This window comes from Solanum lycopersicum, chromosome 4 (assembly GCF_036512215.1).
Source record: "Solanum lycopersicum chromosome 4, SLM_r2.1".
Taxonomy (NCBI): domain Eukaryota; kingdom Viridiplantae; phylum Streptophyta; class Magnoliopsida; order Solanales; family Solanaceae; genus Solanum; species Solanum lycopersicum.
Genome location: NC_090803.1, coordinates 2,109,205 through 2,121,533, shown reverse-complemented (window position 1 = coordinate 2,121,533; position 12,329 = coordinate 2,109,205). Strand labels below are relative to the sequence as shown.

At 32.7% G+C, this 12,329-nt stretch overlaps 2 protein-coding genes across 2 annotated transcripts; both read left to right on the top strand.

Annotated features, from left to right (window-relative positions):
• Positions 1-367: 367 nt before the first annotated feature.
• On the top strand, positions 368-5,355 carry LOC101244571 (protein BCCIP homolog). Its single transcript, XM_069296411.1, has 10 exons — positions 368-386; positions 1,076-1,172; positions 2,092-2,269; positions 2,371-2,444; positions 2,531-2,755; positions 3,002-3,211; positions 3,338-3,403; positions 3,499-3,582; positions 3,669-3,725; positions 5,094-5,355. The coding sequence occupies exons 3-10, from the start codon at positions 2,110-2,112 to the stop codon at positions 5,187-5,189; spliced, it is 972 nt and encodes a 323-aa protein (XP_069152512.1). The 5' UTR covers positions 368-386; positions 1,076-1,172; positions 2,092-2,109; the 3' UTR covers positions 5,190-5,355.
• Positions 5,356-5,961: 606 nt separating this feature from the next.
• On the top strand, positions 5,962-7,965 carry LOC101244859 (uncharacterized protein At4g22758-like). Its single transcript, XM_004236901.5, has 2 exons — positions 5,962-6,776; positions 7,644-7,965. Exons 1-2 carry the CDS (start codon positions 6,545-6,547, stop codon positions 7,844-7,846), a joined length of 435 nt encoding a protein of 144 aa, XP_004236949.1. The 5' UTR covers positions 5,962-6,544; the 3' UTR covers positions 7,847-7,965.
• The last annotated feature ends 4,364 nt before the right edge of the window (positions 7,966-12,329 follow it).

Below are 12,329 nucleotides of genomic sequence, written 5' to 3'. Positions count from 1 at the left end.
GACCCTTGGACGAGATTCTCATACACATCTTGTATCCAAGCTAGGAATGAAGAACATCTTCATAGCTCCTAGCTTGAGGGAGGGTGTAAAAGAGTTAAATAATTGCATTAATGTACATTGAACATGTATTGAAACACATAGTAGATTATAGTGTAGATTACACACTAGATTATAATTAGGAAGAGTTAGTTACAAATTTGTTAGAAGTTAGTTACAAGTTTGTTAGTAAGTGGATTGTATATAACTCATGTAATGTGTGGCATTGTTGCTTAATGCAGTTCTTCTTTCTCTCCCAACTAAATTGCTTCTCTTCTACGTGTTCTTGAGCAGCTTCAGCTGAGATTTGGCCATGGATTCTTGTTAGAATCCACAGGCTTTACAGTTTGGTATGGTAAAGCGTTAAACATATTTATTATATTTAAATAGTCAAAATATTTTTTCAATTTTTATGTTAAAGAAAACAAGTTTTGTTTTTAAACGAAGAAAATGACATTTTAAAAAAATAATATAAAAAGATAAGCGATATTTCAAGTTCAGTATCTCTTCCCAACTCAACGCTACCTGCATCCACCCCTTGATAATCCTCCGAAACCCTACTCTCAACCTTATAGTAATTTGTTAGATTTTTACATTATAATGGTATTTTTTACTTACTTACTATTAAAAATAAATAAATAATATATTCACTTATTTTTCGAAAGTATTTGCTTAAGATAATTTACATTTGAGATTGTCAAATGCTCAGAAGTTTTTCTATTCGATCTTTTTCTTTATTACTGTTGAATATTTCGTCATATACATATCTTTATTATTTCTCGAGCCTCTAGTTAATTATGAAATTAATGTAAATTATAATGAAACATTTGAATTTTTTAAAAATCTCAATAAACATCAACAGTTACGTGAATGTTTGATTATGTTTCATTTGTAAAGTTTGAAAAAAACAATTTTTATTTACGATAAAAATACAAAAATAATGAGACTATCCACGAGAGTAATAATTACAAATTAAAGGGACTAAATTTGCTTTGTTTAAAAACTTTGAGGACTCTTAAAACCCCTGCCCCCTCGACAGAATCAGGAGAAACTAAAACCCTGCCGTACTCCCCTCCGGCCTCCATTCTCGTCGCCAGAGCTTTCCCCGCCGGCGCACCTTTTCCACCTTTCCGTCAGTACGTAATTCTATTTCTGTTATGATTCTCTTCTAGTAGTAGTTTTTGCTTTTAGTTTTACTTGATTTGCATTTGTTGCTGGAGGGGACTTTTTTATGCTCAAATTTGCTTTTTTTTTTTCTGTCAAGAATTGAAATTAGGTGTTGGGGTTTGTGATTTTTGCTGTAGTTGGAGTTTGCATTGTTGGGTATTTTTCTTTTTTTTTGACTATGGTGTTCCGATCAGCATTTGTGCACCCAGACTAGTTCCACGAGATACATGTCACCTCTCACCCACAACTGTATTGTTGCATTTTCAGCTAAACCATAAACCATTATTATGTGTTAAATAATGTTGTTGTACTTAGAGAAAGGGAGTTTGTCATCTTAAAGTTCTTAATTTACTTATGACATGTAAAAGTTTGCTGCTTTATCTTATGTGCCTCATATTTGAAGCTCATATCTCTGTGCATACTTCTTGTTTTATAGAACACAATAAACCCTGCTGAAAGAGATGGCTTTTATTGTATTATTATGAGTGACAGTCCAGTTGATGTGATGGAGTTATATAGGATAGGCAAGAAAAGAGACAAATAGAAATAGAGCATTTACCGTAGAACGTAATCATTAATTCTCTTTTTTGGACGGTTATTACAGGGAAAAAGAGAGTGCGTATAAACCTCAAGATTATACTTCTTTTTTGCTGACAATTTGCTCTCAAATCTTTTTGAACTGATATCCGTGAATATTCTGAGAGACTATTTTACTACAATAAGTAATAAGGTTAATTATAGTGTCCATTTACTGTTCCATCTGTTAAATCTTAGAAATTTAAAGGAGTCATCTGTGTTTTCCGCTGTATCTTAAGCTCTGCAACTTCTCGAGGCTGCTTCTCAATATTATATCATAGACCATTAGAAAATGACAACTTGTATATTCAGGTTTGCCTAATTTGTATAATGCCCCGAAAGCCAGCAAGACATTGCAGACCAGCGCGATGTCTACCTTTAAGTTTCTCTCCATTTGCTCGTTCAATGGCACGGATTGCCTCAAATAACAAGGTTGCACACAAGGTCCAAAATCCCAGATTTCCAGGAAATAATCTACCTACCTCTTCAGGTGAAGTATTTTGATTAAGTTTTCTATCTCATGAAAACTTATTATGAGCACAGTGATCCATTTCAATTTCTTGTTCTGAAGCGGAATGTTTTCCATCTTAGGTAAAAGGATGGAAAATCACGAACTAATAGACAAAAGTGAAGATTCCGGTTCTTCAGATGATGAGGAGTTTGATGTAAGACATTCCATCGGTCGTTGCTGGTAAATGATTTTTCTTATGTGATGTCAGTACACTAACAGCTTCTACTTTGGTTTTGAAAGGGCACTGTTCAAGCAGATTTTGAGTTCTTTGATCCAAAACCAAGTGACTTTCATGGGGTGAAAATCCTGCTGCAGACCTACCTTGATGATAAGCAATGGGATTTGAGTGGTTTTGTGGATGTAATACTGGGTCAACCCACAGTGGGAACTGTTATTAAAATAGAGAATGATGAAGATGATGGTATTTACTCCATTGTCACTGCTCTTAACTTGGGTAGATATAAGGTAAGAAGCCAGCACTTTATGTGCTACATCCATGTTATGCTAAGATTTTGTCACCACATCACCCGGCCTGTGATGTCAAATTTGGCATCCGAGTCTGGAGATGCTTCTGAGTTCCCATTTTTTTGTCCAGCGCTAAATATGCTAAATGCTTATAGTTCTGTACAGGAGCTCATAATGTTCTTAGTGTCATACTCCTTGTATTCTCGCAGATTCACTGTTTGTTTGGCTTTGATTGTCTAAAAATAGGATCTAGAGTGCATTGCGGACCTTAAAGAGTTCCTGCTTAAAGCATGCTGCCAGAAGGATGTGTTCTCTAAATTGAGTTTATTTCTCGGAGACCAAGCCAAGGATGTTGGTCTCATAGTTTCTCAACGTGTTCTGAATCTTCCTCCCCAGCTTTTGCCACCCCTTTATGATGCACTTTTTGATGAAGTCTCTTGGGCTACAGAGGATGAGGTTAGATGGATGAACATTATGAATTATTTTCAAATGCTCGTATTGTTTTCTGTCTGCCGTTTCTTCTCTCGTGAATATAGCTTTACCTTGGTGTAGTGAAACTTTTGTCATTCTTATGTCTTTAAGCCTACAGAGGAGCTCCGGAGTTCTTTCTGCTTCAAGTTTTACCTAGTAATCAGTAAAATCTACAAGGTAAGGCTTATTCGTACCTTTTTGGTATTTCAGTATGGATTTATTAAAGCCTACTAGACATTAAATTGTCTGCTGCTTGATGGATTTTCTTATAGCATAAGAATGCGGACAAGCAAAATGGACCAAGTGGTGATCAATCTATTGTATACATTAAAGCAGAAGACGAAATCTTTCACGAGGTACCATCGTTTATTTTTACTTTTATTATTATTTCTTGCCTTTTTTGCTGCAACGTCGCTGATTCTTCCTGTAAATGTTTCTTCAGTTAAGCTCTTGGTCCTTCAGTTTTCCTTTGCATACACAGCTGGTTAGGACTGACGAGGCAAGTGCTTTTCTCATAATATCAAGCTTTTATGTATTTTTTTTATGTCGTTTATGTTTGTTAGTACATATATATATATATATATGTATGTATGTATTGATTTACTGCAATTAGTCAAATTCCGTATATTGGAGAAAACACAAAGAGAACACCAACGTAATATGTCACTTGTATATGTTTCACTGTCATTCAATTGGGATAGAGGCTAAGATTAATTGAAAGGGTCTACTACATGCATCACTCTGTTATTATCTAAGAACAAAATATTTATAAAACAGTAATTTGCCATATCAGTGCTCAAAGTCCATAGCCCAGAACTGTAGAAATGCAATTTGTTCTTATTTGTTGAGAGACCATGTCTGCAACATGTTAGCCTTTTGGTTACCATAATAATTTGAACTAAAGGTAGTAGTATAACTTGGTTTGTGTTTTGTTGTGACCCCTAGTTTTCAAAATTGGGGTAATATCTGTTAAAAGACAAGCTGCTCGCCCTTTCTTCAATTCGTGGAGAAGCTGATATTTTATCGATAATATTCTCGTTCTGGTTAATTCTTCTGATTATACCCAACTTCATGCTATATAATTTATTTATTTTTGGTTAAAGTAGAAAACTATTAATTTCTAATAATGCAAAACCGAAGTAGCAATGCTCTTAAGAGCAAATAGTTTCTCGAAGCAAGTCAAAATATTACCTGCCAAAATATGTTTTTCTAGTTACAGTGGTGCTAGATATCAAGAGAGGAAGCTAGATAGGTAATTGAATCAAATTAGTTTCCCTGAAGGTGTATGTGTATCTGATCTCGGGCGACCCCATCAGCCTCTTCAAAGACATGATGTGATTTACAAGTGAAGGGTAGACATAGTTAGGATTGTTAAAAATTTCAATTATATCTCTGCAGGAACTTTTAGGCCATTGTATAAACCCCAAACTTGGCATAAATATGATTTGTTTGAGCTGCTTTCATAATAACCAAGGCGCAATCTCCCTTCTGGTTTCTGATTATGCCTCCTATGCCTTTGTTACCTTTAGCAGCTTTATCTGTTTTCAACTTAAAAAGACCCTTCCTAGGAGCGACCAAGTGAATGTTTATGTCGATAGAATATATCATTAGTCACAAGAGTTTTGAAATCAGTTGTATTTGCCAGAACTACTGAGTAGTAGTAGTTAGTAATGGCTTAGTTTCTTCCAATGTGTGATGCTATCTGCTGTTTCATATACTTTATATGTTGCTATTTTGCTTCGAAAACTTTGCTTTTGAATTAAGGGTCTATCGGAAATCTCTCTACTTAGTCATTGCTGTTGTGACTATACTCGTCATCTGATTGCCATTCATGAATAAAACACTTATTCGTCTCCTAACTTTGCAGCTCAAAGATTATCGGCTAACTGGCTTGGTAATGGCAATAGACGCTAGCAAAATCCCCGTCTTTCGACAGAAATTGCACTCTTTAATAGACCAGTGATGATTTTACGCGCACGGATTACTACTCGATGCCTCTAGCTGGACATGAAAGCAGTAATCTGTTTTTTGACAGACAGATCAAATGTATTCAGCAATGATCTTAACCTCATGGAGTTTCTTGAATTAAGTTCTTTCACATATATACAATCTAAATTTTCTTGTGTACATTTTTCAGTCTCAATCTTCACCAAATTCATTATAACAATTGTTATATACTCATGGTATAGTAGTATTACTCATGTATCAATTATGAATCCGTCCGAGGAGCTTGCTTCCATAAGCTCCCCGGACCGTATCTAGATGAAGTCAATATTGGAGCTGCGACTAATTCTGGATCGAACTCTACAGGGGCCATTCAGGTTTGGTACTCCCACCAGTATTTTTTCTATATCCAGATCTAGAACTCTAGATTTCTGGCTAAAAGGTGAAGCAATTTCACTTCTGTTGGAGCGGAATATTAGAGAAATGTTATTTAGGTTATTTGAAACGTTTAGTTTCAACTTTCAATTCACTTTGCTTTTGCTTTGTGTTAAATCGATCCGCAAATAATGGAAAAACATAAAAAAGGTGCATCAATGATTTCTTGGTTTCATATTAATGGTTATCATTTTATTTGTTTAGAAACTAACCACACACAAATTCCTCATAATCATGAATTAAGAACTACTTACATTTCTTACTAATATAAATTCACACTTTTTCCCTAAATCGTTACCAATTATTTATTTAGCGATGTGATATTTTTCATTAAATTTTAACTTCTATCCTTTTTTTTTTTCGTTTGATAGTCTTATATCGAAATTCACTTCTATCGTAAATAAATTGATATAGTAACGTCCGCGCTCCGTGCGCGGATTGTACCATACTATTTTAATGACTTGAAAAAGAGAAAAATAAGGACAAGTGGTTAAATTAAAAAACAAACGAACCCGGGTCTTACGGTAAAGGATCCGAGTTAATCACCTCTCTCTTCCAAAAATACAAAATCCCCAAAATTTGTTAAATCCCTAACCCTAAAAAAAAAAACCTATAAATTTCCTTCATCTTCTTGAGATTTGATCTCTTTTGTTACAAATTTTCGTTTTTGATGGTGGAAATTTTCAAGAATTTGTTGATGATTACTTCTTTATCATCTCCAATAAGGGAGATTTCAATTTCTTCTTCATTTTGCTTTGCATCTTGTAAAGAAGGTTGGTATTATCGTTCTATTGGTGTTGATCCTTGAACCATTCATTACGTAAACATAATTTGGCCTACGTACCAGAGAAACTCTGTTTTCGTGGCTTCGTAGGCCTTATAGATTGAAACTGTTATTATTTTTGTTTATTTGTAACGAATTTGAGTGTAATTAACAAGATGGTGCTTTATAAGACGAAGAAGATTCAGGCTGGGAAAGGGAATCGGTTGTTGATTAGTATAACTGTTGTTGGGAGTGCTGGGCCGATTCGTTTTGTTGTTAATGAAAAGGAGCTTGTGGCTGATGTTATCGATATCGCGTTGAAAAATTATGCTCGTGAGGAGAGACTCCCTGTTCTTGGATCAAATTTTAATAATTTTGTGCTCTATTGCCCAACCGCGGTAACAGAAGGTATTGATAGTATTGTAATTCTATATATTTCGTTGCTTAGTTGTGTTTTTTGAGAAATGTGTTTTGATTTGCTTAGCTGAGATTGATTTGTTGTGATATTACTCGAGTTAACAGGTCGGGGCATGGCAGAGCAGGGGAAATGAAGCTTTATAAGCTTTGTCGTGGCGTGGTTTTTAGCTTAAATTTGCTTCTTATTGCCATGTTAAATATGTTTTTGCTTACCTTTCATCGTGTACAATTCTGCTTTCGTATATTGATCGATATCTTATTCAGTTTACTTGTACATTGCCATGTTGAATATGTTTTTGTTTACCTTTCATCGTTTCCAATTCTGCTTTCGTATATTGATCAATGTCTTATTCTGTTTACTTGTTTATTGCCATGTTAAATATGTTTTTGCGTAGTTTTCATCGTTTCCAATTCTGCTTCCGTATATTGATCGATGTCTTATTCAGTTTACTTGTTTATTGCCATGTTAAATATGTTTTTGCGTAGTTTTCAGCGTTTCCAATTCTGCTTTTGTATATTGATCGATGTCTTATTCTGTTTACTTGTATGATTGATCAGTTAATCATGTATATAAGGACTTGAGAATGTTGAAAAGAAATGTCCCACACCTGTCGACTACGTCTTCAACTTGCCCCCCCTCGTCCAGCCTCACTGCTATCCCTAAACTTGCTGCAAAGTATTTTATCTTTGTATTGCGCTTGTTGGCTACGATGATTTTCATGTGTGACATTGTAGAGTTATGTTGGTTGTGACTTTATGCTGTTTGTTCCTACTATATCTTAAAAAGATTTGGTAGGCGTAAACCTTATCATTTTGTGGTGATGTGTGTTTTTGCTTACATTTGAGTTGTTATTTCAGATTTGAGTCCATGGGAGACAATTGGATCACTTGGTGTTCGTAACTTTGTGCTGGTCAAAAAGCCGCAGTCCGAGAATCCAATTCTTAATGGGAAACAACAGCGAATTCTTGATGGGAAACAAGTAGTTATGGCTCGGAAGGGATCTGGAAGTTGGAAGGCATGGTTCAATAAATCACTCAGTCGCAAGATAGTTTCATACTGAATTCACAGAGTCGACATGAAGTAATCTATAATTCTTGTTGTTTTTTTTCTATTCTTTTTTCATGTCTCTATGTTTGATCTTCTTGGTGTTTTCGTAATGAGAAATTAAACGTTTTATCAGTTCTTTAGCTTTGTAGTCTGTTGAAATCAGTCGTTCGAATAAAGCTTGGAGTCACTGTCAAGCCCTACTTGTTATATTCAAGTTAAAATAGATATTGATTGATTGTTACTACCTCTTTTGAAGAGCTTATGCTTCTTTTCTTATTTGGGCTTGTAGTAAAGTAAGAAAGTATATTCGTATCTATAGCGGTCAAGGTTGTGGCGTAATGGTCAACGAAATGAGTTAAGAATCATGATGTATCAGGTTTGAAAAACACTAGGTGATCTTTCTATCTGTTCTAGCCTTGATATACATAGTTACTTAGTATGTATTGCTGGTAGGAGATAATAGATATTATGTAAAATTAGTCGAGGTGCGCCGAAATTGGCCTGACGTAAAGGGGTGGACATGTCCCTTGAGCACTCCTATTCACATGGCTTTTTTTTAGGAGACAAGGCATTATGTCCCATTACTTGTCATGTGTTTAAGTCTTTTGGCACAAAAAATGGCTAGTTCACAATCCACATCCTAGTCACAATAGAAATTCAGAAGTTGTACCTAGTAAAAATTTAATAGGCATAATATATAAATATGTGCTTAGTATGAACTAGACATCTATGCCTTTCAACTTTAATTGTGAGATACAAGTAGACGTTTAAATTTTTATAAAGTTGAACAAGTAGACACACATGTCATACGTGACATAATACAAATAGAATGCACATAGGATTCTGAATTGCCATGTAGGACGTGTGTGTTTACTTGTTCAACTTTATACAAGTCTAAGTAAGTGCCTACTTCTTCATAAATATAAATAACGTCAAATTAAAAGACACATTTATATATTATGCCAATTTAATATGGTGTAATTTATCACAATTCTTCATGAATGTTAAGTACAAATAACAACAAAATGGAAAAAATTGAACTATTTTGATAAAAATAGAAATGAAGATTTACATTTCATTTCCAAATAAATAAATAGAGCATTTATTAGACCTTACTTGTATATGTTATTATACCCCTGTGATTCATTTTATTTGTCACGTTTTTCTTTACCCATTTCTCAAGAAAATATTGACTAAAGAAGTAATTTGATTAAATTATCATTATTTATTATTTGATCTTTAATTTAATAATATTATTCTGCTTTTTATGATACTAATCTCTCCACATTTATTGAATAATAAATAATTATTTATATCTTAAAAATCGAAATAACAACTATTTTGAACCAATAACTAACTATTCACATTGTTTTATATTACTTGACTCATGTTGATCTGCTTATTTTTAAGAAAACTTTAATTAGAAATGTATTTTTACTAAACAAACATTACGAATGATGCTTTGAAACTCTAAATTTGACTGCTATTACTTTATATAGTTATTCAATATTAAAGCTAATATATCAAAAAATGATAAAAGCTTTATTAGTTTGCTAAAATAAGATTTATTTTTAATATACAGATCAAGAAAAATGAAACAAACAAGAGTAGGTGTACAAGAAGTATATATATGCATTATTGGAAATGGTGACCTACTACTTTGAATTGGTACAATATCTGTTTAGATTGCCAATATTTATTACATAAAATATGTACATGGAAAGTTTGTATTAAATTAAAATTAGGAAATTATTATTGTTGAGAAGATGACCTAACAAACAATTTTTCCTACCAATTATCACAACCAAAACTTAATTCTCAATTCCTATTTTCAACATTCACATATAACATATTGCTATGAAATATAAGCAGAAGCACGCGATCTTCTTGAAGTAACAATTTCCGAGCTTCCTAAGCCTGAATTGCCACAACTCTCGAAGATCTCAACTTTACCAAAGCCTGAATTCCTTGAAATTCCAAAAATCGAGCTACCAATTCTATCAAAGCCCGAACTTCTAAATTAATTGTCTTTAAAGATCATTTTTGATGTAGTGATTGACTTTATAAACAAAAGAAATTTGTATTTTGATGGTTATATGCTAGCCAAGATATCAAAAGGTTAAATGGCTGAAAAGGGAATATGTTGGATACATTTTTTGCTGGCTATATTAAGGGGTACATTGAATAAATTAGATCATAGAAATGATATCTCATAATTACTTACTAATTTTATCCTTGAGGAACATAGTTATTTAGTATGTGTTGCTGGTGATAAATAATAGATATTCCGTAAAATCAGTCGAGGTGCATGTGTTTTAGTCTTTTGGCACAAAAAATGGCTAGTTCACAATCCACATTACTAGTCACAATAAGAATTCATAATAATTGTACCTGGTAAGAATTTAATAGGGATAATACATAAATATTCGCTTTAACTTTGCCTTAGTTAACATTTATGCCTTTCAACTTTGGTTGCGCACAAGTAGACATTTAAAATTGTTTAAAGTTAAACAAATATTGAATATAATGGTCAAATCAAAACAAAACGTTTATATATCACGCTAATTTGTTTTGTTGTTTTTGTTAAGTGGCTTGCAGAACTAATTCATTCTATTTTTATCATGATTCTTCATAAATGACGATTACTACTCACAAAAAATTGAAAAAAAAAGGGAATTATTTGATTTTGATCTTATTAGAAATGAAGATATACAATTCATTTCAAAATAAATAAGAATAGCATTGATTAGTGATAAAAGAAAGGAAAAAAAACAAACAAAATACCTTTCATTTTTCATTAGTCATCATTTAAAATGTAGTTTTAGCATATGAGAATAGATTTGTGAAATGCGATTTAAGAACTAATTCCTTTTTTCAAAATAAGAAGAGTTTGACGTAATCAATAAGATATTAAATGTTTTTTTTTTATTTAATTTTACTTTTATTAAATAATGAAAGTTTTAGGTAACAAAAAATACTTCCATTTTTTAGACCTTACTTATGAGACTATACTGTGTATGTTATTGTACCCCTCCGTTCTATTATGTTTGTCACGCTCTCATTACACGTTCCTTAAGAAAATGTTAACTGAAAGAGTATTTTAATTAAATTATCTTTATTTACGAGTTTAATAATATTCTGTTTTCACCATATTAATCTCTCGTCATTTGTTGAGAGATACTAGCCACAAGTATATTCAAAATATGAAGTTTACGAATTTCTTTAGCGACCCCAAGATAATATACAACAATAATTAGGTTCACTAATACAATGTTCTTATGTTTCTAGTGGCATAATACACATCATTTTTGTACTCTGAAAATTTCAAATCCTTGAGGTGGCTTTTCACCTTAGTCAATTTGTAAATCGTTATCACTACTAAAAATAGGAAATTGTTGACAGAAAAATATATTCTGTAGCCAAATAGCACAACTCATGGCTAATTCTATCTAGCTATGAGTATCAAAATAAAAGAGTGATCAAAAGCTTTCTCAATTTATAAGCTGGATTTTCAATTACATTATACACACTTTACGGGTGTTTTATTATCCTCTTGGACTATTTTAAAGCGGAATTATTTGTTCTTTAAATGTTGGTGTGGCAAAGGAGGTGTAGTTCACTCTCTCGAGGAGAGTGAAAGGTAAAAAGATAATTAAAATATTAACTTTATAAATATTTAATTTAAATCATATTAATATTCTATTTTTGTTTTTAAAAAAGTTAGTCTCGTGTTATTTTTTTTTTATCATCTTTGTCTTTTCCCTTTAATCTTCGAAAAAATACACAAGTACCCCCTTAGGCTATGACCAAAATCCCAGAGACACACCTTAACCAAACTAAGGTCTTATTGCCTCCCCTAAACTTATTTTTTGTAATTTTGTGCACCTTTTGGCTTACGTGACATTCAAATATCTCCCACGCGCTTCAATTGAAATATCTCTCACGCGCTTCAATTGCGTGGAGTCACATAGTATGCCACAAGACAAAAAATGTATAAAATTTTTTTAAAAAAAGTTTAGGGGTAATAGGACCTTAGTTTAATTAAGGTGTCTCTGAAATTTCGATCACAGTCTAGAGAGATACATGCGAATTCTCCCTTAATCTTCATCAAATCCATAGATAATGGTGGCTCACCTCGACCACCAGGTCACCACCCTCCTCAATTTTTCATCATTAAGTCTCATCTTCAAATCACATACTTTTAATCATATCTCCAGTTTTCAAAACTTTGTAATTTGTTGGTTGCTCAGAATCAATATCAAAATTGAAAGTTAAAAGAATCAAAATTTAGACTAGTCATTAATGAAGGATTTCATAAAGTAATAGATTCAATTAATGGAGAAGAATCTATTAAAGGAATCATTTGGTAACAGAACCTTTGACGAAGAAGACCCACTTATTGAAATTGTTCCAAACATCAATTGAGTTTCTCATATCATTCTTTGAGAAAATGATATAATAGCGAAAGAAGAAGCAATTTTTCAGGGATAGAATTT

Bases quoted from the DNA above. Each gene is read 5' to 3' on its own strand.
- LOC101244571 (XM_069296411.1), top strand. From the start codon at position 2,110: ATGCCCCGAAAGCCAGCAAGACATTGCAGACCAGCGCGATGTCTACCT. The intron at 2,270-2,370 runs GTGAAGTATTTT...TTTCCATCTTAG, and splicing joins TAATCTACCTACCTCTTCAG to GTAAAAGGATGGAAAATCAC. The intron at 3,583-3,668 runs GTACCATCGTTT...ATGTTTCTTCAG, and splicing joins AAGACGAAATCTTTCACGAG to TTAAGCTCTTGGTCCTTCAG.
- LOC101244859 (XM_004236901.5), top strand. From the start codon at position 6,545: ATGGTGCTTTATAAGACGAAGAAGATTCAGGCTGGGAAAGGGAATCGG. The intron at 6,777-7,643 runs GTATTGATAGTA...TTGTTATTTCAG, and splicing joins CCCAACCGCGGTAACAGAAG to ATTTGAGTCCATGGGAGACA.